General features: G+C 38.5%; 2 protein-coding genes and 1 long non-coding RNA gene across 3 annotated transcripts in view; 2 read left to right on the top strand and 1 right to left on the bottom strand.

The window, feature by feature from the left end:
* On the top strand, positions 1 to 27,510 carry SPMIP4 (sperm microtubule inner protein 4; the record flags this gene model as incomplete). The annotated part of the gene is made up of 6 exons (XM_082632976.1): positions 1 to 131; positions 7,633 to 7,809; positions 15,532 to 15,603; positions 18,976 to 19,005; positions 24,881 to 25,062; positions 27,245 to 27,510. The coding sequence occupies 6 exons, from the start codon at positions 1 to 3 to the stop codon at positions 27,508 to 27,510; spliced, it is 858 nt and encodes a 285-aa protein (XP_082489102.1).
* Positions 1 to 27,767, bottom strand: part of LOC309810193 — a 43,316-nt gene that overhangs the window by 4,036 nt on the left and 11,513 nt on the right. The window lies entirely within an intron of this gene.
* On the top strand, positions 16,972 to 17,648 carry LOC309810192 (large ribosomal subunit protein uL13). Its single transcript, XM_082632065.1, has one exon. The coding sequence runs from the start codon at positions 17,008 to 17,010 to the stop codon at positions 17,617 to 17,619; it is 612 nt and encodes a 203-aa protein (XP_082488191.1). The 5' UTR covers positions 16,972 to 17,007; the 3' UTR covers positions 17,620 to 17,648.

The following is a 27,767-nucleotide window of genomic DNA, read 5'->3' as shown; positions in this document are numbered from 1 at the left end:
ATGGAGGTAATTCATGGCAGGCCCTACTGCTGCAGGGAGCTTGAAGGAGCTGACATACCGTCAGACACCTTTTACTCTAATGAATTGCACACCCCACTACAAACAGCTCGCCCAACAGCCTCAGAGGACAGGTAAAACAAAAGCAAACAACTAAGAAGGGTTTAAATATATTAGTGTACTTTTGTCATGTGAGAAAAAACATTTAAGGTTATGGGCCTCTTCTGTTTATCACATCATAGGGAAGGCATAACCTGACAATTAACTAAAAACCTTGAAGTGTCCACATCTGTTAGGAACTTGGCAAGAAGTAAAAAGTTAGTGTGTATTTTTAAAAGGCAAACATCAAATTCATCTACCACATTCTAGAACTCTAGAATGATCAGTTCCTTCATTTGTAAATTAATGTTTTAATCAAACTTTTTTATTTTATAGAGTGGTAGAGTGGGTTCTTATCACCTGCTAATATCATCTGCTCAGAAGTACTCCTAGAATCTGTTATTCAGAGTTGCTATCTAAACTTCTGCTTTACCAAATTTCCTGTAAAACGTTAATTGCAGATTATGCTTAAAATTGCATCTAACATACACTGAGTGATTGCTGTGTGTTGGCACTGTACCAAATGCTTTGTATATAGTAATTCTTTTAATCCTCACAACAGCCCTATAAGTACTATTCTTACCCCCATTTCACATATGGAGGAACAGGTACAAACAAGTAATTTTCCAAGATCTTAGTGCCAGCTTTTTTGTATTTATTTGAATCATTTTTTAAAAATTAATTAATTTATTTATATTTATTTTTGGCTGTGTTGGGTCTTCGTTTCTGTGTGAGGGCTTTCTCTAGTTGTGGCAAGTGGGGGCCACTCTTCATCGCGGTGCACGGGCCTCTCACTATCGTGGCTTCTCTTGTTGCGGAGCACAGGCTCCAGACGCGCAGGCTCAGTAGTTGTGGCTCATGGGCCTAGCTGCTCCACGGCATGTGGGATCTTCCCAGACCAGGGCTCGAACCCGTGTCCCCTGCATTAGCAGGCAGATTCTCAACCACTGCGCCACCAGGGAAGCCCCTGAATCATTTTAAGAAAAAAAAAAAAAATCTCAAAATCCTTGGTGAAAAATAGCCTGTTTTCTTGCTTTTGCTTGTTTGTCTGTTTTATAATTTCACTTGGTCAAATCTCTCATCTAAGAAGTCTTTCTCACTTAAGAAAGTGGTCAAAAGGTACGAACACCCAGTTATGAAATAAATAAGTTATGGGGAGATAATGTACAGCATGGTGACTATAGTTAATAATACTGCATTGTATATTTGAGAGTTGCTAAGAGAAAAGATCTTAAAACTTCTCATCATTAGAAAAATCTCTGTAACTATGTATAGTGATGGATGGACTTATTGTGGTGATCATTTTGCAATATATACAAATATTGAATCATTATGTTGTACACCTGAAATTAATATAGTGTTATACATCAATTATATTTCAATTTTTTTTAAAAAAAGAATTTGTTTCTTAACAAATCAGACAAGTCACCTGGCTTCAGTTTAAACACTTCCAAAATGGGACATCACTACCACATTAATGCACCTGATTGTTAGATAATTTTCTTTCTACTAAGAATATTTCCTCCTTCCATCTGCTGACCCTGGTTCTTCCCTCTAAAGCCATGCAAAATAAAAATAATCTGTTATCTTCAGGATAGCAGCCCTCAAGAGTTTAAAGATTCTTTTGGCTCTCTCTAAGTTCTCTTTGCCAGACGAACACTGGTTCTCAACAGACTTTACTCTTTCTTCTTGCATCGAGGCTTTCACTGTCTTGATCAGACTTCCATGGATCTATTCCAATTTGTAAACATACTCTTTATATGAAAAAATAAAAAGATAGCTTTCCCCCCTAATCAAAAACTAACACATTTCCATATAAATAATATAGAAATCATGGCAATCCACAAAGAAAACAAATTTTCCATTTTTCCAACCGAAGGAAAAATTATGAAATTAAAACACAAGGAAGAAAACCTCTGTACTTCCTTTATCCAGAAACAATAACCGTTGTTAATATCTCAATATGTGTCCTCTCCAGTTTTTAAATTTAAAGATCATATTCAACATATTTTCTGTAAACTGCTGTTTTCACTTAATGAAAAGAAATATTTTCATATTTGTGGGAAAGAGGGCTCAGCTCACTTCTACTGACTCAATCCCTGCTGCACCTGCTGTTACCTGCTTCCCAAAAGTGGCTGTGAGCCCTAAATTCCTACTCAGCTCCGAGGACCATCAGATTAGACAGGGTTTCCCTGGAGTCAGAGGAAACCCTTAGCAGATCGTGTGTGATCTGGGGATAGGCAATTGTCCCTGGATCAAAAGCAGCAATGTGAGGATTTATATTTGGCCCAAAGGGATCTGAGTAGGCGTTTCACTGAAATTTTGATCCCCTCTACCTAAGTGGTCCTACGGTTGGTTAGTAATTGGCTCCAAAACCCTTTAACCGGCATGAAATCTAAGAGAAACATCTTTGAGAAAATATTGCTTTTCATTAACTGACTACAAAATTAAACACAGCATATATTCAATTACCTATAAACTATAATAAGGTATTATTCGAAGCAATATCTATGTACAACCATGTTCCTAGCTCCTAATAAATAAAATTTGCTTTCCATTTTATTCCATGTGAACTTTTTCCTTTCATAGTCCCCAAATGGGAAAGCCAGGATGATCATGTATTCTCAGAACCCCTCCATTTAACTTCCTTTTAAAAAGCAGCTGGGCAGCTTACAGAAAAAGAAGTTCTCTTTTCTCTCAGTGGTATTCCTCTGAACTGCTCTGGAAAGTGTCATCAGGGTAATATTGGTACCTCTGCCCTATCAATGCTGAGGCTTACTTCTTACAGACCAGGTTCAGGGTCTATAGCTCCCAGCTCAAACCTCAAGGTATCTCAAAAACAAAACAAAACAATGAAAAACAAAATCTCCTGGCTTTTAGGGATTGCCTTCATAATGGTAAGGATGAACGTGAGTCCTAGCATGTGTTAGCTCTCAGCAGCTTAATTTTCTAAACATGGATGTACTTAAAAGGATGATTTTTTAAAATATTATAACGTATTTTAAACTAACTTGGCAATTTTACAGAGATGCAAAATTATTTCCTCACATCCACCTATTTTTTCTTCTTTCCAGAATAGACAACACAGTCTAACTCCATGGTTACCCAGCATTGGTTTGACAACTGGGCACATCAAAATCACATGAGGAGTGTTCTGAAAATACAGGTTCCCAAGCTCTATCTGTAAATGTTCTGACTCACTGGGTCTGAGTTGGGTCTAGGGAATCTGCATTTTTAGAAGTTTTTCAGCTTATTTTGAGAACCACTGGGCTAGCAGAAAGCACTGTAAACAAAAAGAAAACCAGGATTGCAGTTCTGGCTTACCCAGTGACCAAGGGCAAATTAATCTTTGTACTTCAGTTACTTTCTTCACTGGTATATTTTGGAACAATTATATTAGTCACTATTATGTATAATTACTTGCTCTCCTTTAAAAATATTAATAAGCAGGTGGTATTCTTTTGTATTTCTTCCATTGAAAATTTAAGAATGGCAGGTACAGATACTCAAAATCACAGACGCCTACCTCCTTTTTCCATTCAGTTGACATCTCCTTACCTCTAGCAAGTTCCCTAGTCCATTAGGAAAATAAACATCAATTAAGGAAGTGTCTTGAGAATTGCTTAAGATTTAAATATAAGTTCCCATTTTTGTTTCTGGCTTCATCCCATTGCTTTCTGATTCCTGAATTTTTTTTTTTTTGACTGTTAGCTTCCTGTCTAAAAATGTTTGTTCTAGGCTTTCCTTTAATCATGTCTTCCAATAATTACTGGCCAAATTCAGCCCCCCTGAGTCAAAATTCTGTACAGTGACTCTAAAGCAAGATATTGATTCATCCATAGGGAATGTATCTTTCTCAAAAACAAGTACACATTAATTTTATGTGGCTAAAGAGTGCAGCACTAATCATTTATTTTTATTTGCTTTGGAGACATGTATTATTTAAGCTATGAAGTTATTTAATCCTAAAACTTCAATATTTAATTTAATTAGTTCCTTCTACAAATTCTGTTAATATTAAAGCTAGGGCAGGGCGGGGAATGTAAGACCCTCAAATGAAAGAGAAATATGACTTATTTTTGCTTTGCCTTTTATTTTAAATGGTTTCCTGCAACTTACTGGCTTTAGATGAATGCCAACCCAAATGACTGAGGAACATATGCTACAGGTTCATCTTCCTAGGCTAGTGTAATATATGAGGGTCAGATGCTGAGAAATTAACTCATCTCATTTAAGTGTAACTTTTAAAAACTTAGGTTGTCATTAATCAAATGTGTTTAAATAGTTTTCACTTGTCATGCCCCCCAAACTGTGGCTGTTGATCACAGTCATAGATCACACCTCACAGGTCTGAGAACTGAATACCTGCATCCCTTCTACAGCACCCCGAATCAGTGGTCACCAGGTTCTCCTTCACTAGCTAATGCAGCGGTTGACAGACTTCTTCTGTAAAGGACCAGACTATAGGTGCTATAGTCTCCGTCAGACTACTCAACTCTGCTGTTGTAGGGTGAAAACAGCCATAGACAATAGCCAGTATATAAATGAATGGTCATGGCTGCATTCCAATAAAATTTTACTTACAAAAATGGCAGTAGGTTGGATTTGGCCTGTGGGCCATAATTTGCCAATGCCTATCTAGTGCAGCCCCTGTCTAGTGACTTTATGAGCTAATGCATTCCACGAATAAGACAGTCCCAAGTGTTACTCCTTCATTTCATTCAGCAAATATGTACAGGGGGATTACATTAAGCCAAGCGCTATCCCGGTACAAAGAAGAAAGCAGCTCTACAGTCCACACCTCTCTCTCTGAGCTCCCTTCCCATGCTTCTAACTGGCTCCCCATTGCTCAGACGGTATAGTCCAAAGGGCCCATAAGGCTGTGCAGGATATTGTCCTCGTCTTCCTCTCTTGCTTCCCCTCTCACACGGCTCTACTGATATAACCCAAAATTCAACTCTGTCTTCTCAGCCCTTAAGATCCAGATAAGTTCCACTCAAATCTTTATTCCGTGCCTTCTGGAAATCCAAAGGCTTCCTCAAAATTTATCCAAATTCCCAGGATGGGGGTGGGGGGTTGGTCATTACTGACTTTGGGTTCCTGGTTCCACCTATACTGATTCTGTTCAACAATGTTTTGACCCAGGTGTGAAACTCAGTCATTTTTTTAGGTTCCTCCAAAGACCCCATCCACACAGAGCACTTGTGAGCCTGGTAAATTTCACTCATCAGTTAGGGGTCAAAAGGAAGAATCATATCACACCATACAATACATAACTAAAAGCCCCTTATTAGCCATAGCTTCTGTATTTTTAAAATTTCTTTAGCCCAGCTGTCACCAGAGTTCTCTCACTGGCTTTTCACCCAATGCAATCCCTTACCATCCTGCTGGCTTCTTTTCTTCCTCTCCCTTTACTTCCCTTTCCTCTCATCTGCCTCTCTCGAGAGCAAAAAACCAAATCCCTTCCACTGCAGAGCAGCTTAACAAATCTTGGGTTGCTTGAGTCCTTACCAACACCCGTACTTGCAGAGTCTCTGTCTCTTTACCAAGCGACCTAACAAAATATTTTATAAAACAAGCAAGTCCTTCCCCAAGAAGGATTCTGGAGCCAGCACTGTCAGGAATTTTCAATTCCATAACTTTTCTAACCTCTAGGCCTTTTTACATGTTATTTCCCCCTGCCTAGGGTATTCCCTCTCTTGCACCTACGTAAGCCCTACTCATCCTTTAGAACTCATCCTGGACAATGATTCCCACAAGAATCCTCCCTCCAGAAGGGAATCCTGTTGGTCTTGCATATATATGTACAGGAGGTATCCCAGACCACTTAAATCTAAGTTCAAGTCATGGACAGGTGCAAACTTGGGCAGAAGACGAGAGAGCTGGTTTATTCCTGACTCACTTTTAACATGAGAGGGAAGCCTTTTAAGGTCCCAGCTTATTGCAGAGATGGTGTCCTTTCAGTTCCTCACTTGCCTGATTTCTGTGCTCCTCACCCTGCAAAACCCTTAAAACAAAAATTCGCCAGAATCAGCACTGCCCTAAGGGCAAAAGTGGCTTCTGTGCTTGTTTACCTCTCTGGATTCCTGTTTTTCCTCTTATGGAGCCCTGGTATCCCTTTCTGTCTTATTAACAATGAGTTGTTTTTAAGAAGACGCTTTTCTTTTTTTTCTTTTCAGCATTTTGTTTTCATTTTGTCTTCTCCCAGCAAATCAAAACAGTCAAGTAAAAAGAGAATTCAACTTCTCCAAGAAAATTTAACCCAAAGTACAACTGGTTCCCTTTCTAAGATTATCGTGTCATTGTCTGCTCTCAAGGAAAACCATCTAGTCAATGAATATTTGTTGAGCACCATATATTTGCAAGGTACTATACTATATCCTGGGGATTCCGTGGTGAGTGTGCCAGAGTCCTTGTCTACAATGACCTGTCCTCTTTTTGCTGTGTTGTGGAAACTGTGATGAATCAATGTTCTTTATTCTCTAGAACCCTGTACTGTTTATTTTTTGGTGATAGATTACAGGTTTATTATAAAAGGATATAACTTAAGAACAGCCAGATGGAAGAGATGCATAGGGCAAGGTATGTGGGAAGGGGCGCAGAACTTACATGAGGTCTGAGGGCGCCACTGCCCCCCCATCTCCACATGTTCACCAACCCCAAAGCTGCTTTTTCAGCATTCTTAGTTATTTTCAGTGGGAAGGTTAGTCCAAATATTTCAGACTGCCATTAGTGGAAACTGGAAGACATTAAATCCTTCCTAATTAGGATGCAGATCTTTAGCCAGATATTCTTAAGAGTTTTGTGAGGGCTTCTCCCTAGCCTGAAGCTTTCATTCTGTGTCATAAGTTGCAGTCCAGGAAACAAATCACTCTCTTTGGCCTTGCTCATTCACTCAGGCATGCATTCATTTAACAGACTTCCACTGAGTACTTCCTGTAAAACATGGTTACAACAGTGAGTAAGCATCCTTGCCCTTTATTCCCTTGTTAAGAAAGAACAGAGAAAGTCATCTGAACTACCAGTTTTCAACGTCACACTAGCCCTACCCACCAAATTTAGGAAACTTCCATGTCTCCAACCTACTGAATGGTACAGCTATAAAGGGTGGGACTATTGGAGACCTGTTTTCTATGGAAGGTAACTGTTGAACAGAGCAGTGCATCTAAAACTTAAGCATGCAAAAGAATCATCTGGAGGGCTTGTGTAAAACAGATTACAGGGCTCTACCACCACCCCCCCAAATTCTGATTCCTAGGTCTGGGATGGAGCCTGAGAATATGTATTTCTGACCAGCTCCTTCTCGCTGTATCCTCACATGGTAGAAGGGCCTAGCAAGCCCTCGGGAGTCTCTTACAAGAGCTCTAGTCCCATTCATGAAGGCTCCTCATGACCTAGGCACTTCCTGAAGGTCCCACCTTCTTATACCATCACACTGGGCATTAGGATTTAAACATATAAATTTGGGGGGACACAAACATTCAGACCATAGCATTCCATGCTGAAGCTATTTCAAAAGTCTCTCTTTTTGCCCAGGTGTCAGGAATTAAGGGAGTCACTCCAACGATGTAGGCTTCCGTGGGGCGCTGAAAGGGAATATGGTGGCATAATACCCATTTCACTCCCTGAGGAACACAGGCCAAAATGTGAACCTCCTCGTGTCATGGGCAAAGGACACCAGCATTATGGATTTGGTGGAGAAACCTGGCCAAGGTAAATAAATTTTCAGTCCCTCACACAGAGGTCATTATTATTTGATTATCTATATTTCTATTGTGAGTCCTTTGTTAACTTAAATCTACTCCCCAACTTTTACTATTTATGGAAAGACGCAGATGGGAACACTAATTATAAAATTTCTAATTGTGAAGTCAGTAGAAAATATCTGCTATAAATGACTTTGCTTTCCTTAGAGATGTTTAAGTATGTGATCAGAAATTTTGATTAATTTAATTCCCTTGCTAATCACATTTTATCTAAAACTAAATAGGAAGGCTCCTGAGAGAGATTAAATTATTATTATTATTTTTTGGCTTGAGCAAATAGCTGGCCTAATTTTACAGATGTTCTTGACTTTCTTTTTTTTTAATATTTTTTATTAATTAATTTATGTATTTGGCTGCATTGGGTCTTAGTTGTGGTTCGTGGGCTCAGTAGTTGCCCTGCAGCATGTAGGATCTTAGTTCCCCGACCAGGGATGGAACCCACGTCCCCTGCATTGGAAGGCAGATTCTTAACCACTGGACCACCAGGGAAGTCACCCAGATGTTCTTAACTTTTGATTTGTAATGTGTTTATCAGTTAGAATCTACTGGGCATTGTTTTCAAGTATTAAAATATTTCAGTCATCATTTATAAGTCTTAAAGTTACCCTTTCAGCAACTTTATTCAAAGTACAGGTTAAAACTGAAGAGAAAGCACAAAAAAAATCTGAGCAGTAAATTAGATGTCACATTAAGTACTAAGAAGTATGAAATTTACTCAAAGCAAAATCCATCAAACCTTCTCCACACAGAGCCTGGTTATTCCTGCTTTATCCAATCTTGGTTACCCAGTGTACTAACAATCTAGCTAACTAGATTAAAAGAAATAAATCAGGAAAGACAAGCCACAGCTAGAGAGAAAAACAGTAACAATAGGGACATGTGGCAGCCTTATGAACGCCTCAATAAAGCAATAAAAAGCAGACAAATGAAAAGTCCAATTGGAAAGATGCAAATATTGACACATTATAGATAGGACTTCAAGTTCATTAATTCATCCAACAGATTTGTTTAAGCCCCCACTCTCATGGAACTTACTTTCTAATATAATATAGATTTATGGTATCTTTGTAAAGTAGATATTGTTATCCTGGTTTTACAATAAATAGAGACCCAAGAGATTCATTACCTCTCCTTGGGTCAGACAACTATGAAGTTTCCGAACAGGGATTTGAGTCCAGTTTTATTTAACTCCAAATCCCACATTCTTTTCATCTATTCATTCATTTGCTTATTCCAGCTATTCATTTATTCAGTAATTTGAGTATAGCAAGCATTGGTCTAGAGATTAGGGGTATAGCTCCTTAGGGAGTTTACAGCCCTGGTCCCCAAAATCTGTATATTTAAAAAATGCATAATATTCTAAAAGAATTAGAAGTATACTCACAAAATTCCAGTGTGTAAAAAGAAAGCAAAAGGCTAGCTTCTTAAGGGAAACCCAGCTTGAAATGAGAGGTTTGTGTTTAGTATCTTATTGAATGCAGCCCTAGGATACTGGGAGAGGAAATATTTGTTCCAATTAAAATGTCAGCCATCCCTGATTCAGAAATGCAGGCTAATGTATTCGGATTCTCTTCACACCCTTTTATGTTAAATGTTATCATTTTGGCATATTTATCTCTTAAAAATATATTTAAGACAAAGTATAAATATCTTCTGATACAATGTAAATCACTTGGCAAACAACTACAGAATAGGTTTTATCTTATTTCCTAACAGGGAATAACTTCTATCACAATATTTTTCTTTTTCCCCAAGAAGAGCCTTTTGAACAAACTTAACAGAGTATTTTTCAGTTCTCTGACGGGTCAAGCCTCCTCTGGCCCATGTAAAAGCTTGTTCTTATAACCACACCCTGTCACCTTCCCTGGAGGAGATTTTTGGTGGGTGTTGTGATACAACTCACCCCACTCCCTGTGGGGAATAGGATCACAGAATATCCCACTCCTATCTCCTAAAAAATGAAACAAATACAAAATTTACCAGCAGCCCCCAAACAACAAAAAGATGCCATAAAATTATGCCATTAATTTTAATGTGCCAAGGAAAGATAATTCTGTGTAGTTTATTCCAGTTCCTAAGTGTTTCTCAAGACGGCATTTTGGACAGGGCAGTTCTTTGTTGCACACATTGCAAGATATTTAGCATCTTTGTCCCTTTACCTATAAATACCGGTAGCATCTTGCATTCATTGTGACAACCAAAATGAAACCACCCACACATGTTTTCAAACTCTCCCTGTAAGCGTTGGGAGTACAGGGGGAAGCCACACTATTGGTTGAGAGGCATTATACCTAACCCCACCCCTACATTCCAAATGCATACTGAGGCAAGGTGAGTCTACAAAATCTGCTAATTCTCCAATTTGAAGGGATTAAAAGATTGAGTAGATAATCCTATTAGAAAAGACAAAAAGCCTCAAGGGTAGAAGCCCCTATTTTAAAACAGCAAGATTTCAAGAGAGATGAAGCTCTGCAGAATGTGTGCTCTTCCGGAATGCAGTGATGACTTCAGGGAATGAGCAGAAGCCCCTGGGTATGGGCACTTCCCTGACTGGAAGGAGTGGGAATTTTCCCCTGTAGAGGGAAAATTATTATTATAGAACCAGTGTTCTACAATAATGTTATAAGCCCTGGCAAAGTACAGATTATATAAACAACCAAAATGGGGAGATCAGGGAAAGGAAACAGAAGCCAGTGAAACTGGGTTTTATCATCTTATCTTTCATGCCTGAGAGTCAGTATTATCTAAAAAATGATAATGATTCCAAAATCCTAAATGTTTCAAAAACTTTTTCCTAAATTTCTAAAATATCTGTATAAAATTATATCTATGTAATAAAGAGATATTTATCTATAGTTCAGGAATTCCTTCAGGTTTACCTTTTCATCTGTTAGATGCTAATAAAATTAAAAGTATTTAGGGAATTCCCTGGTGGTCCAGTGGTTAGGACTCCATGCTGTCACTGCTGAGGGCCCAGGTTCAATCCCTGTTGGGGAACTAATATCTCGTAATCCACATGGCACGGCCAGAAAACAAAATAAAAAATTTAATTTTCTTTTAGAAATTGCATGGACTTTGATCCAATTCTTGAAACTTTAGTTCTGACTAGAGCTGTCCATCTCTCCGTTCTTTACTTCTTTACATCTATTTTTTAGAGAGATACCTAGAATCATGTTCTATATGAGGTTACTTGTGCTTTTTTTGTACTTACTGAAATGTTTATAATAAGGATGTGCCATTCCATAAAAATAAGAAAATATCTTTTTTAAACAGCAGCATTAATCAAGAATTTTTATATACCACACATTGTGCTAAGTGTTTTATAGACATCTCATTTAGACCAAATTACATTTGCTTTTTTTAAAGTTCATGTTTCTAATAAAACTACTTTTGTTCTTTTTTTAAAATATTTTTTTCTGCCCCTTTCTCTCACTCCTCTTTTTTTTAATGAATTTTTAAATTTGATTTATTTATTTTTGGCTGCGTTGGGTGTTCGTTGCTGCTCGCGGGCTTTCTCTAGCGGCGAGCAGGGGCTACTCCTTGTTGCAGTATGCGGGCTTCTCATTTTGGTGACTTCTCTTGTTGCAGAGCACGAGCTCTAGGCGTGCGGGCTTCAGTAGTTGTGGCACGTGGGCTCAATAGTTGTGGCTCGTGAGCTCTAGAGCACAGGCTCAGTAGTTGTGACGCACAGGCTTAGTTGCTCGGCAGCATGTGGGATCTTCCCAGACCAGGGCTCGAACCCATGTCCCCTGCATTGGCAGGCAGATTCTTAACCACTGCACCACCAGGGAAGTCCTTTTTTTTAATTAAATTTTAATTGTACAACTTATTCATTTGTATGCATTAGGATTTTTAGTTGCAAATAACAGAATCCATTCTGGCTCATTTAAGAAGAGGTTATTAGAGGATAATAGGTTAACTCACAAAACTGTAGGAGGGCTAGAGAAATAGTCTAATTGCTAAGCTTCCAGAAATAGTAGGCAGACTCATTCCCAGGACTGGCCTCGTCCAGGGAAGTGCCTCTGCTAAAAGTGGACACCTCTGAAGTGGACACCTCTGATTCTACCTAATGAGCAATATGGATGCCCCACTTGAAGCCTGTGTTCTGAGGCTACTCACATTTAAATCAAAGTCTAGTGCAGGTGTGGATGACAGCAGAACTTAGGGTACACATTTGCACCCTGGTTGCTAGGGAGGCTGGGAAGTAGATTTTCTGGATGCTACCTAGGGAAGTGGGGTGTTCAAAATGTGGGAAGCTAGCAAAACGTACAGAGGATATGGTAAAGATGTTAGATAGCCATCAGTGCCAGCTGACTGTCACTTTAAACAGTAGCAGCAACAACAGTAACGTGCTTTTCTATTGAACAGGTGGTCCATGGACCAGCAGCATGAGCATCACCTAGGAAATGGTGAATGCAAAATCTTGGACCCCACCCGAGATTTACTGAAACAGAATATGCGTTTTAATAAAATCCCTCAGGTAATTCTAACGTGCAGCAAAGTTTGAGAATTGCTGCTCCAGTGTAAGAAAATGCAACATTTTTCATACAAATGAAAATGCACTCACCTCCCCAAAAGGGGAGATCCAAAGTCTCATCAGTTCCTGCATCCAGCTCCAAGTCCAGGATCACTTGGTGATGGTCACTCCTCTCTATTTCAGTCATAATATTGTCCTGATAGTCCACACCTAGGCATTAAATAAAGTAAACCATCGCCAACACACCCTATATGAGATAATAAGGAAACGGGAGAGGAAATAAAGTTTTATATATATATATATGTATATACATATATATATGTATGTATACAGGACATGGCAAGGAAGGAAATATGGGAGGTGACTGCAGTCTACAGCTGGTCCTGAGGCTATTATTGGTGTTGTAATTTCCTTCCTCCACTACCCATTTCAAGTTCCCTTGCCCTTAGCTAGTAGGAATTCATTACCTTGTGGGGCAGCCCCAAATTTGTTCCTGAGAGATCTAAGCTCTTAGTGGTTCTGCCTGTGCAGTAATAGAATACTACAGTATTCCATTAATTTTATGCCACTGGAAGCTATGCTAGGAGGTGTCCAAAAGATGCTTTAGGTTCTAGGAATACTCCTTTCCCCCAGCATGGTATAGCAGCAATCCTCTTACCCTTGATATTTAGGATCAATCATCCCAGCCTACTTGGAATAATTCTTTCTTGGCTGTTTTCTCCAGAATCATAAGGAGCCCCAGATTACGACCCCATCAGTTCAGCTTCCCATTCAATGGGACCGTTGTTGTGTCATCTGATGGAAGCATTTCTCCCTTAACCTCTAAACCAGCAAAGCCCAAGGTGGCTGGGGAGGAAGTAAAGATTTCTTCGAGTGTAATAATAAGAGGGAGAGGCATCACTCCCACCTCCCCCCATTGCTTTTTAGACCATGCATTCTGGCTATGGGGGAAACTATTTATTGGTCACCGCTTCACAACATGTGCCACACTTCAGGATAACATTCAGCCATAGCTGAATTGTCAATAGGCTATGCTACCATTCTGTAAATATGACAAGGCCAGTGAACCCTTAAATTCAACCACTGCCTTATTTTTTGTGTGATAAATTGAGTTCCTTAGTCAAGAGTAATATTGTTTAAGATGGCATGCAGTGAATAAGGCATTCAGTTACATTCCACTGATGATGTAACTGGCAGAAGTGAAGTGAGGAGGAAAGGGAAATCCATAATTAGAAGTGTCCTGTAAGGATAAATCATCTTTCAAGATGGAAGGGGTTCAATGTAATCAGCCTCCCACTAGGTGGCTGACCAGTACACCCAGAGAGATTTTTCTCTATGAATTACTTAGGGTTGGTAACTACTGCTGGTAAACTCACATGTGGCCAGGTCAGCTTTGAGGAAGTCATGTTGCTGAGTCCATAAATAAGAACTTCTGCCCCTGCCCCCATGATAATTTAGTTTATGAAGCCACTGAGCAAGCACCAGGGTGACTGGAGAAAGCCTGGCTGATGCCCACAGACTTGATCATATTATCTACCTAATTACAAACATCCTCAGTGTGGGGTTCTGTCGGTGAGCGTTCTTGTGGGGTATGAATAACCCTCATACTTTAGGGCCAATCTCAAAGGCTGAGAAAGCAAGTTTTTTGGAATCTACATTGGGTAGATGAGATACAGGGTGGGTGTTCAAAAGATATTGAGCAGCGAGGAACAGTTCAGCACTACAATATATATTAAAAATCATGGGCTTCCCTGGTGGCGCAGTGGTTGAGAGTCCGCCTGCTGATGCAGGGGACACGGGTTCGTGCCCCAGTCCAGGAAGATCCCACATGCTGCGGAGCGGCTGGGCCCGTGAGCCATGGCCGCTGAGCCTGAGCGTCCAGAGCCTGTGCTCCGCAACGGGAGAGGCCACAACAGTGAGAGGCCCACATACCGCAAAAAAAAACAACAAAAAACAAAAAAAAAAACCCATCACAAGCTCCCAGAGTGAAGGCTAATGTAAACTATGGACTTCAGGTGATAATGATGTGTCAGTGGAGGTTCAACAGTCCTAGCAAAGGTACCACTCTGGTGGGAGATGTTGATAATGGGGGAGGATAAGCATGTGCAGGGTAAAGGGTGTTTGGGAATCTCTCTACCTTCCTCTCAACTTTGTTGTGAACCTAAAACTGCAATCTAAAGATTGTAAATACAATCTATCTCATTCTTTTTAATTTCTCACAGTGTTCTACAATATGGATGCATCAGATTATTTAGCCATTCTTGTATTTTCTTTTTCTTTTTTTCTTTTGTATTAACTGAATGTAATAAATATCTTTGTACAGGCCTCCTTGAGCTCAATACACAAATGAGTGCTTCTCTAGGGAAAATCCTAAGTCGAAGTTATGGGTCACAATATATGAATATTTTTAATTTTAGTAGATATAGCCAAATACTTTATATTCTCATGGTAGTGTCTAAAAGTATCCATTTCACCATACTATTGGCCAATTGTATTATATTATCAAACTGTATAATTTTTGCCTATCTAATGAAAAAAATGTTATCATCGTTATCAGAATGCATTTCTCTGATTAGGTTAGTACTTTTTTTCTTACGTTTATGTTTTCTTATGTATGACCGTTTATATTTCCTTTTCTGTTCTTATTCTTTGCCCATTTTTATTGCTTGTCTTTTAGTTATAGATTCTTATTGGTTCTTTATGTTCTGGATATTAATCCCTTATGTATCTTTATTGTAAACATTTCTTCCAATCTTTGTTTTATTTGAGCTTTTTTATGCTGTCTTGTCTTCAGAAGTTTTTCACTTGATGTTATCAAACTTCCTTTTGATTTTTGACTTTTTTAAAGTCTTATTTAAAATGTTTTCCCTACCACTAAGAAAAAAAACATATTCTTGTATATTTTCTTTTAATACTTGTATGCTTATCCCTAATTCTTTAGATTTTTAATCCATCTGAAATTATCTCTGTGAGTAATATGAAATAAAAATCTTTTTTTTCAAATGGCTAGTGAATTTTTCCTGCATTGTTTATTGAAAAGTAAACTCTTTCCACTGATTTAAAATGCCACCTTTTCATATACTGAATTACCATATATACATCGTTGTATTAGTCTATTTTTATCTTTTACTATCTCACCATTACACTGTGTTATTAAAAAGATGTTCAATTTAATCTTTTCTTTCTTTTCAGAAAGCTTCCTCTTGAACAATTTTATTATCTGTCACAGAACAAAAAAAGTGATGTCTATGGAAATGATTCTTTGTAAGTTTGAGGTTTCTTTTCCTTACATGAGATCAAATAACATTTTCAAGTGGAAATGAGTTATATGCAAAATAAAAAAGCTCCAAAGTGGGAACTTATAGAAAAACAAGTGTTCCTTTTTTTTAATAGAGATAATTGATTATAGAAACCAAGACCAAAACAACAAAAATAAATAGACTAAAATCCACTAACAGTTTGTTGCATTTAAACAAAGAAAAAAGTAGGAAATATGGAATAGTAATGTTTGAAAAGATTCATACAGATCGTCTTGGCCCATTTCCCTGCCTTTGACCTAGTTATTCAATCTAATAAGAATCTGTTACGTTTCTTAAAAGGTTCATATAAAAAGCCCCAGTGCCCTCAACAAAATTTTTAATCAGAATTTTATGAGAGAGGTTGTTATGACAATCTACAAATAACTCTTAATAAAATTACTCCCTAAGTCTCTTTTTTAGATAAAGAATATTTAATTTACCCTTTGCTTAGAGGAATTATTTTCTACTATATTGTTTTTTGCTCTTTGAAATAGTTTGTTGTATATATTACAAAGGCATGCTTTTAAATTTTCAGATAAAAATAAAACACCAACAGCACTGAAGTAAAAATGAAAACATTCGTTTTTACCTTTGTTAGAATTGTTAGGAATCTGTTTATAGGTAAGAAGTTAATATAGAGTTCAGCCACAAGAGGGAGCCAAAAAGACATGAAATTTGTGGTTGCTGGGCCTTGTTCTATCCCTTTGGGATTAGTAAACTGAAAAGTATTAGATAGAGTGGCAGTAAAATGGATAGGCTCAGGTCAAGGAATTGCTGTCTCTGAGCATTTTTCATTTTCATTTTATCCTTTCAAACTTGGAATTTTTAAGAAAGTTTTTCTTTTTTAATTTTTCTTATTTTTCCATTTTTTAAAATTATAGTTCGTTTACAATGTTGTATTAGTTTCAAGTGTACAGCAAAGTGATTCAGTTATACATATATATGTGTGTATATATGTATAATTTTATCCATGTTGAATCAAATCAATTTTAGGCATGTACTTGTCAATATCAGCTAAATTTGTCACATGAGAAAAAATTTAGCTGCTGATTTAATGTTTCATATATAATAGCCAATCTGGTAACTCTAGATCTCATAGATTCTTATAGTCATTGCTTCCCATTCCCCTACTCAACCAGAAATATAACTGGAAAACATGCTTTTTTTTTTTTTTTTTTTTAGTTCCAACAAACTTAGAGTCCAAATAAAGAAAGATATAAACCTTTTAAGGTTCACATGAATTGTCTGTTTTTAATACGTTATGGACTAATAAAATTACATGGCTTATGTACCACTTTCTAAATAGAGAAACATATAAAAAAAGCAAACAGTATATTCAATTTTACTGCCTTCCAGGCAGCTGCCGAAGATGGCGGAGGGGCAGGTCCTGGTTCTCGATGGCCGAGGCCATCTCCTGGGCCGCCTGGCGGCCATCGTGGCTAAGCAGGTGCTTCTGGGTCGAAAGGTGGTGGTTGTGCGCTGTGAGGGCATCAACATTTCTGGCAATTTCTATAGAAACAAGTTGAAGTACCTGGCATTCCTCCGCAAGCGGATGAACACCAACCCCTCCCGTGGCCCCTACCACTTCCGAGCCCCCAGCCGCATCTTCTGGCGGACAGTGCGAGGCATGCTGCCCCACAAGACCAAGCGAGGCCAGGCCGCTCTGGACCGCCTCAAGGTGTTTGATGGGATCCCGCCACCCTACGACAAGAAAAAGCGGATGGTGGTTCCTGCCGCCCTCAAGGTTGTGCGTCTGAAGCCTACACGGAAGTTTGCCTACCTAGGGCGCCTGGCTCATGAGGTTGGCTGGAAGTACCAGGCAGTAACGGCTACACTGGAGGAGAAGAGAAAGGAGAAGGCCAAGATCCACTACCGGAAAAAGAAGCAGCTCATGAGGCTACGGAAGCAGGCCGAAAAGAACATAGAGAAAAAAATCGACCGATTCACAGAGGTCCTCAAGACCCATGGATTCTTAGTCTGAGCCCAATAAAATTGACTGTTTCTTCTTCATGCTTGGCCTGGCCTGCCCTTCCTCCATCGCCACCCTAGGATGTGGGGGACCCCCAGGGGTGCCATCCAGGTGCCACAGGCAGCCTGGGGCTTAGAAGACTGGGTATAGCGAAGGCGCCTTAGCCACTGCTGTTTGAGAAAGGCCTTTTTAAAAGCATAGACAGTCGTAAGGGCTGTGCAGGCAGAATTTGCCTGTGACGTATTCATTCGTGAGAGTTTTAGGACATGAACAGTTCTCGAACAACCAGTGCTGTTCCCGTACTGGCAAAAGTGAGCTGGAAGACCTAATTGGAAGGGTCATTCACGTCGCTTACAGGGAGTCTAAGCTTCCCGCATGGTCAGGTACTATACTCTGCAGCTGTTAGGATGTGAGAGAGTGCGTGGGCAGCACGAGTTAGGGTTCTAAAAGGCCTTCATGGAAGGGAAGTATGGCCCAAGGCGTCACAGGCATTGCCCTTGTGTCTTCCCTGTATTTTGTGCTCCAAAACTAATAAATTATTTTTAAAGAAAAAAAAAAAAAATTTTACTGCCTTTACTATTAACTGATAAGTCAGTTCATTTTTCATAACTGAAATATTTCAGAAATATTTGCATAGGCTGAAACTAATTGCTGAAATCCAATGAAAGCAGAGGACAATCCTTCTCTAGTGTGGACTTTGTCCCTGGGCTGCATTGTTATTTCTTGGCATGTAGGGCTCAGAGTAATTAGTAAGTACACAACCTTTGAATGAAGTGATTCAGAAAAGGCATGCCTCTGGGATAGGGAGGGTGGGAGGGAGGGAGATGCAAGAGGGAAGAGATATGGGAACATATGTATATGTATAACAGATTCACTTTGTTATAAAGCAGAAATTAACACACCACTGTAAAGCAATTATACTCCAATAAAGATGTAAAAAAAAAAAAAGAAAAGAAAAGGCATGCCTCTGGGAACTTGTTCAGTTTTCTTCTAGCCTCTCTGCAACTGGGCAACATTTACTATCATGAGAGATGAGCAATCCTGGGCAAAGGGACAAAGCACACACTGTACTCATATATTTTCTCCAACCAGGCCACATTCAGATCACTTTAGGTCATGTAATTGTACCCCATGCATGGTGTCAGGCTACCTCAGAACACTTTGGTGCTCTACCTGTGAGAGTGAACGTCAGTAAGAACCAGAGCTCTATTATCATTAGAAGAAGTTAGAAATGCAAAATCATTATCTTAAAGACACTGCAGTTTGCAAATGGGATACATCTTTATTCTTAAGCAAGTTTCTAACAGGAATGTAAGCTTTAAAAAGTCCTTAATATAAATTAGGGTTTGTTTCCTGTTTTTATTCTAGGATGCCCACACCATCTAATTCAACACTAGGGTAAGTAGACAACTATATTTTCCTTCTCTGTTATAATCAAGAAAAAAATATTGGCCATCTGTATATCTCAGACAGTGTGAGGACAAGTGAGACTTTTCACAGAAGTTTTTTTTTTTTTTTTTACATCTTTATTGGAGTATAATTGCTTTACAATGGTGTGCTAGTTTCTGCTTTATAACAAAGTGAATCAGTTATACATATGTTCCCATATCTCTTCCCTCTTGCGTCTCCCTCCCTCCCACCTTTTTTTTTTTTTTTTTTTTAAACAAGCAGGAGAAGAGGCTGGTACAAGTCCAAAGTAACAGTATTACTGTTTTCCCCCAATTATATTCCCTGCTAACCTTTTTTTAAATAAACTTTTAAATTTAGTACTATTTTCAATTTACAAAATTACTGGGAAAATAGTACAGAGTTCCTATTTACCTCATATCCAGTTTCACCTATTATTAACATCTTACGTTAGTATGGTACCTTTGTCACATTAATGAGCCAATACTCATGCACTAGTATTATTCGGATTTCCTCAGGTTTTCCCTAATATCCTTTTTCTGTTCTGGGATCCCATCCAGGACACCACATTACATTTAGTAGTCATGTCTCCTTAGGCTCCTTTTGGCTGTGACAGTTTATCAGACTTTCCTTTCCTTTTTTTTTTTTTTTTTTAATGACCTCAATAGTCTGAGGATTATCTGTCAGATATTTTGTAGAATGTCCCCCAATTAGGATTTGTCTGGTGTTTTTCTCATGATTAGACTGGAGTAGTGTGTTTTGGGGATGAAGACCACAGAGGTCAACTACCATTTTCATCACATCCTATCAAAAGTATACATGCTACCAACATAACATCACTGCTGACACTAACCTTGATTACCTAGCTGAGGTAGTGTTTACCAGTTTCCCCCAGTGTGCAGTTAACCTTTTTTTCTCCTTTTTCCATCTTGTACTCTTTAGAAGAAAGTCACTGTGTGCAGCCCACACTTAAAAGTCTGGAATTATACTCCACCTTCTTGAGGGCAGAGTACCAACATAAATTATTTGGTATTTTGTAAGGGAAAAGTGTGTGTTCTCCCTCATTTATTTATTTAATCACTTATTTATATCAGTATGGACTCATGGATTTTATTTCGTACTTTGATACTTTAGTAGTAGTCCTGTACTACTTTGTTAATTTTGTCACTCAAATTGGCCATTGAGAGCTCTTTCAGTTGGCTCCTATATCCACACCCCTATCATTGTGGGGTTTTGTGTATAAGGGATTTTTTTGGGTTTTTTCCTTGTTTGTTTTTGAATACTTCATCACTTATCACTGTGGGGTTTCTTTCTTTCTTTCTTTCTTTCTTTTTTCCTTTTAGCACTTCCTTACTTTCTGGCACTACAAGATACTGCAGGCTCATCTTATATATGTCCTGCCCCAGCCCTAGAACCAGCCATTTCTCCAAGGAGCGCGGCTCCTTCCACTGGACAATGGTATGAGAATCCACGATCTGAGTACTAGGTGTGCCTGATACTACTGGAGTCCCTGTCAATCTTAACCGGAAATACTAAGCTGGCATTTAAAAACTGTGTTTCAGTTAAAGCAAAGATCTGCTCAAAAGGCTATTAAAATTACAGTCTAGGTTGTTCGGGGTTTTCTTTTTTAAAAATCAACTATGTGAAGACCTTTGTTTTGGACTTTTCAAATTCTCTTTGTAGCGACATGAAAAGTAAAGCCCTTTTTGTTTCTTTGTTTTTTTTTTTCTCGGATCACCTTTCTGCTTGTAGCCTGATAAGTTCCAAAGTCTCTTCCTTTGACCTCAACTCCTCAAACATCCCCTTGGAAGAGCTGTGTAAGATTTTGATTAAAATCTTGGTAGGCCTGCTCAACAGGGAAGATTGAGTTCAGAGACAGCCCATGCCTCTAACTGAATGATTCAAAGAGAAACTGAATTCCTTTTAAATGTGTATGTAGTTAGGTGAGTGTTTGATATTCTGCCTTTTCCTTATTATTTCTTCTCTATTTAGGGACTCAAAATGAAAAGTAATATTTATAAATCATTTAATATAACAGGAATATAATATGATTATTTTCTACACAGTCTTAATTTAAAGGAATAAATATACATTCTGGTCATTGTACTCAAAACTTGAATGGGTTACAACTTGAAAATTTAGTTGAAGGTATAATTTGCAATTTTTTTAACAAACAAAAATAACCTTTGCAACATATACAGGATATTAAATTAAATTTCATAATGTAATAGACACAAGACACACAGAGTCCACAGCTTTCAGGTCTTAAAAGTAAAAAACATTTTCCTAAATCATTACCAGCTATAACTTAATGCTATTTGCTAGGAAATATACATTTCTAGAATCTGAGGGGAAGAAAATTTTGGCCTCAATCCCAAGTGATAAGAATTAATTGGGGCCTCTCCCTACCTTCCTAACTCCCACCTTTACCCCTTCTACACAAAGCGAAAATCCAGGACACAGACAAAACCAGAAGATCCCAAGAACTACCGATATACATTTTGCAGATTTACTTCCTATCAAGGGGACCAATCCCCAGAAAGAAATAGCTTATCGAATCCTCATGGTTCTTTTTTTGGTGATTTAACAAGCTCTTGGCCTTTAGAACTTATTTTCTAAATTAGCAAGTTAATCTCTACTTTTTGGTGTCTCTGTAACAAAAACAAGATATAATGAAAACAAATGTAATGGCTTTTGTTCAGGAAGTTCTTAGCAACATCAAATTAGTAAAACATGGGGTCACCTTGCCCTGCACTCTGGCCTGGGGCTAAATGCATATCAGCAGGTTATTCTCTGTAGATAAAGCAGTTAGCACAGGGCCTGGCACATAAGTGCTTTATTAGTATCATAGTTACTGTTGTAGTTAACAACATTTAAAGGCAATGTCCTCTGAGTATAATTCCTGCCCATGCTGAGGACCTTCCCAGATTACCTACTGAGATATTTTCTAGGGACAGTGGGCAGACATGACCGTTTTGGGAAGTACTCATACCACATTTCCTTAAACCGCATCAAGTCCATGGGAAAAGGTATCAGAAGTTCAAAATTTAATCCCACGGATTCCACATAACTACTGATTCTTACACCTTAGCTCAACCTGGCACATACTGGGAAGAACCCAAGAGAATCAAAATGAATTTTCTGCCCCGAAAAAGTTAATTAGCACTAAGACAATCTTCGCATTCGATTTACTCCATTAGCCATTCTTTCCAGTGTGTTTTATGACTCAGTGTCTCCTGGCTATTGGACAATATTGGAAGCCCAGCCTTTCTCATTCATTCCTCACTGTCCCTAGGGTTTCCTTCTTCCCTGCTTCCTGACTGCTCTCCCTGAAGGTGAATGAGGCAAGCCTCCAAGGCTTTGCATGTGCGAGACCTCCCTTAGAACGTGGGTTTTACTAGACCACAGGAAACTCCATCCTTTCCTGATTCAAGTAGACTGGACACTCTCCATAAGCACAGACATGTTTGTTCCTGCTTTATTCACACAAACAGTTTGCTCAAACTATAAAAATGCTCACTTATTTTCAAACAGGTTGTTAAGAGGAAATAATTTCCTCTCACAAAGGGGGGTTAGTTCACCATAGAATCCATTGAATTGGATACCGGTAATATTTCTTTAGAACAAATGAAAATCATTGTGTAGCAAATAAAATGAAGTACAGCCAGTATTGCTTCAATGAAAGAGCAGTCACTACACCAGTGTTTTCATGACTCCCAGGGACATCAGTCATTTGGAATTCAGGAATGCCCTGATTCTGTGTTCTCCTGTCATCACAGAGGTGACAACCTTATATTCAATACCTTGTACCAAGCTGTCTAGTAGTTGATGTGGCACTTTTTAAGCAAAGTAAATAAACTGGAAAAGTGTTTAGTGACTAGCGGTAAAATAATGCTATACCCAATTCAAAAATGTGTTCAAGTGACAAGAGCAGGAAAACCGAATCACTTTACACAAAAACAAAAAGAGCTGACTGGCCTCAGAAATGACTTTTGCTTAAGAGTCCAGGCTTTTTCTCTTACAAATCAATCTTAACTTCTTGTGGCGTCTGTAAGAGACCAGGAACTTCCTAAGAATCTTGAACTGAGAGGTATTTCAGAGAGCCCACCAAGATGCCAAGGTTGCTAAATTCAGTACAGATTAGCATCAGCGTCATGAGAACACATGGCCAAACCAACCAAAAATGACTGGGATTGAAAAATATCATATGATGGAAAAGCAATGAGACATTTAAAAATGTTTCTTATAGAAATTATTCTCATTATTTCATAGTCACACCATCCATAGTGACTTGCAGAAGCTATTATACAAACTCTGCCAATACTTAGATGGGTAAGAGTGAAAGAATAATTTCTGTAACAAGACACTAACACGAACATTTACGGAATAACCTGTACATTTATTTTGCCTGGTAAATACAGACATTACACAGCTTTCCCATAGCTTCTGTGGGTTCTCACTGTGAGCACTAGGAATGCAGTTCATCTTTGAAACCCTTTCTCTAGCTCTTCTCCTTTAAGAGCCCAGAGCACCTGTACTCCTGGTGTGTGTTTCCTGTTCACTGCTTGCATGTGCTCTGTTGGAAGTCTGAGTTCTCTCTGGTTGTACTTGCTGGGGGAAAAAACAAAAAAACAAAAAAAGAAAAACAGAAATTTACTGTCTCACAGTTCTGGAGACTAGAAATTCAAGATGAAGGTTTCAGCCAAGTTGGTTCGTTCTGAGAGCTGTGAGACACCCTGTTTCATGCCTCTCCCCTGACTTCTAGCAGTTTGCTGGTAATCTTGGGTGTTCCTTGGCTCACAGATGCATCACCCTGATCTACCTTCATCTTCACATGGCATCCTCCCTGTGCGCATGTCTGTGTCCAAATTTCTCTTTCTTATAAGGATACCAGTCATATTGGATTAGGGGTTCACCTTATTCCAGTAGGACCTCATCCTAACTAATTACATCTGCAGTCACCCTCTTTCCACATAAGGTCACATTTTGAGGTACTGTATGTTACAACTTCAACATACACATTTTTTTGGTGGAGGGACATAATTCACCCACTAACACTGGTCTTGGATTTTTTACTTTATTTTCTAATTATATGTAACATTTCTCTATTCCATGGACTTCCTAACTTTGATTCTCTTCTAATTTAGACAGCTCTCACAGTTTTTTTCTTAAACCTCTCCTAGTTCTTTTTAAGAACTCTGCTAGTTCTTCAAATGATAGGAAAATTGTATCCCCATGGCCTTTTAAAATTGTTGGGGTTTTTTTTCTTTCAGTATATGAGCTATTTTTGGCTTTTTGATTTCTAAACAGTACTTACTGTGTACACTGTGTACATAAACAGGTGGCATATTTTGTTGATTGAGTGCTTAAAGAAACAGATGATCTGGTTGAAAGGTCAGTCCAAGATGGTAAAGGATCATTTTGCACATTAAAATTGAATGCCTAAAAGGATTCCATAAAATAAAGTACTGGGATCCTCTAAAAACAAGGGGCAGGAATGGAAAGCAAAGAGAAATTCTTCCTGTAATGTTCCAAAAACTACAAAATTCATATATCTTCCACTTCATATTTTTATATCAGTTGCAAAAGTTATGCACTGATAAAGAATTCAGTATGATTTATTTTAAAAATAAAACTTATTTTTTATTTATCTAGAAAAATTAAGAAAATTTCATATGTTTTATGGTATATATTCCACCAGAATGCTAATTCCACGAGTACAAGGACTTTGACTCACTGTCATATCCCAGGGATTAGAACAGTACCTGCCACAAAGAAAGGGTCCCAATAAATATTTGATGATTAAGTTGTTTCAATTGTACTTCTTTGTATTCTGTTTTGTCTTGTTGGCTCAACTAAATCTCAGAGAAGTCTGCTGCCCATACCCGCCTGAACACCTCTACCACACACACAGCTCCAGCGGAGCCACGTTCCCGATGTCTCCATCACCTGAGGGTCTCTACACTGGCGTTAAAGCCCAAAGCCAACAGCCACTTCCTCCCACTGTGCCAGCAAGGCCTTACGATGCAGCGGTTTTGAAGACAAGAGGTAAAATGTGATTTGAAATCAGAACAGCATTAATTCTTTTTATATTTGGAGTTTATTCAATAATAAAATTAAAGAAAGGACACCGTCACAGACCAATGAAATCAGATTCTCTGCAGATGCCCTTTCTTCTTTAGACAGAGCTTCCAATGATAGAACCAGAAACCAAACATTGTAGAATTAGTTGTTTTTATTCTACTTGTATTTTCAATTTTTATTTCCTTACCATTCTATGGTTTAGCTTTTAAAAATTCCATCCTAGCTCAAGTGATCAGCACAAAGGTCAATGTTTGGTTCAGAGCATCAGAGTCTAGACATGGGTGTAGCTGTTGTGATAAAACTGAAAAGATCATCATTGAAATAAGACTCAGGAAGTAATGAGAACAATTTGAAACTCATTCATTCACTTTTATGCTCATACCTCCTTTTGAAAATACAAAACAAACTCTATTTGTAAAGCAGTTATGTCTACAGAATGAAATTTTTTATTTGAATTTCAGTGACTTAACCTTCGTCAGAAATCCATAAAAGATATCATATGGTGTCATTTCAGGCAGGGAAGGAGAAGTGGGAGGCACACAATTTTGGCTAAGCTGAGCCAAAGGAGTACCTCAGAGACCTTTATATCTCTAATAAAATTTCACTGGAGGTAGAGGATTTCCAGGGACATTTCAAAGTATATTTTGTATATACTATATACTATATACTATATACTATAGTGCCTTAATAAAATAAATATATGAACACTGTCCCTATATGTAAATGTTTGTACAAAATAACATTAGGTACAAAGACAAAACCTAGTTAATTGAGGGACAGACCGCTCTACAAACTACATTACCTTAATAAAGTAAATGTGTGCACCCTATTCCTTTATGCAAATATGTGGACAAAATAAGTTAGTAGAAAAGACAAAACCCAAAATGCTTTCCATGCATGCATTCTAAGTTGGATGTTTCTTTTCCTTTAACCTTCTGATATAGAAACATAACCATTTCTTTTATGAAGAAAAAATGATTTCATTGTGAAGACGTAGCAATGGCTCTTTAATTAGTCACTGATGAACTCTGTGGCAAGAAAGGATGGTGTCTTAGTCTGTTCGGGCTGCTATGATGAAATACCATAAACCAGGTGGCTTATAAACAACAAACATTATTCTCACAGTTCTGGAGGTGGGGAAGTCCAGGTCATAGCACTGGCAGATTTGGTGTCTGGTGAGGGCCTACTTCCTCACTGACAGGTGTATTCTCACCACAACCTCACGTGGTAGAAGGGGCAAGGGATCTCTCTGGGCCTCTTTTATAATGCCACTAATCCCATTCATGAGGGCTCTGCCTCCAGGAACTAATCACCTCCCAAAGACCCCTACCTCCTAATAATAATCTTGGGGGTTAGGATTTCAATATATAAATTGGTGGGACACAAACATTCAGACCATAGCAGATGGCTTGATATCAATTATTCTAAAGCCAAATATCACGATTTTTTTTTTTTTTAATTTTTGGCCACACCACGCAGCATGCGGGATCTTAGTTCCCTGACCAGGGATGGAACCTGTGCCACCTGCAGTGGAAGCGCGGAGTCTTAACCACTGGATTGCCAGGGAAGTCTCTAAATATCATGATTTTTAGAAAGTGTCCACCAAGGGTTTAGTTAACCCCTAAATGTGAGTCAACTCATTTACTATGCCAAGAGGTACATTTTAGACACAGTTTACCATGGAAAGTTCATGAGGAATTTCTATGAGTGTTTTGTTGAGATTTTTTCTAAATTTTTGGTTTTGTTTCATGACCAACATGTCGTTTGGTTACACCCTCTTTACAACTATTCTCGGCTAAAATTATGGAATTTTTTCCAAATTTTATTCTATAGCACTAGTTATATTAGGTATTGTAGAAAGCAAAAAGTTACATGATAAAATAACATTGGGGAAAACTGGGGGCAAGAAAGCCAACCACATGACTTAATCACAGGATTCTCCATAGCCTTTAACATGTAAACATATTTGGAACGTCTAAAGTGAGGGGGATAGAGTGCACGTTTCTCAAACTAATCTGATCCTTTTATCACAGAGCATATCATCAGACTAGACTCCCAAAGAAAAAACTTTGGAAGATGCAACTCTGCAGTATAGGAATTTGGAATTTTAACTGAACATTTTTCCCTGGGTTGCACTGGGGCACAGGGTTGCAGAACTGCATTCTGACTATGGGTATTCACTCCATCCGCCTCTATGCAGAAGTGATGCAACCTTCTCTTCAGACATCTGTCTTAGACATCCTCCTCAACTCTCATAAGAGGATGTCAGCTCTCCTCCTAACTCTGCTGGTTGTTAAAGCTAATGGATCTGGCCTCATTTGGTGGCAGAGAATATCTACACTCCAAGTCTTGCTCATCACAAACTCAATTTTGAAAAATCTTTATGGAGGCTTCCGGATTAAGATAGATTGACTCCATGCGTCTAGTTTCACTCACTCTAAAGAGCACATTAAAACTACAGGAAAGTTTTTTAGCTTTGTTTTTTGTTTGTTTGTTTTTTGTTTTTACTGTATTTTGGTTTTGTTTTATCCAGAGCATAAACTAGCCAGGTCAGTTGGGGGAGCAGAGCTGGGACACTAGGAACATTTTAGAAAAGAGATGATGAAAGACAGATCCTTGCTGGCTAAAGCCACCAGAACCCTATACCGGCAGTGGGCAAAACAGCCCAG

The sequence above is a fragment of the Mesoplodon mirus genome (genome assembly GCF_964341445.2).
Source record: "Mesoplodon mirus genome assembly, chromosome: 9".
NCBI classification, from domain to species: domain Eukaryota; kingdom Metazoa; phylum Chordata; class Mammalia; order Artiodactyla; family Ziphiidae; genus Mesoplodon; species Mesoplodon mirus.
Note: the sequence above shows the minus strand (reverse complement) of the source record. Positions and strands in the feature narration are given on the sequence as shown.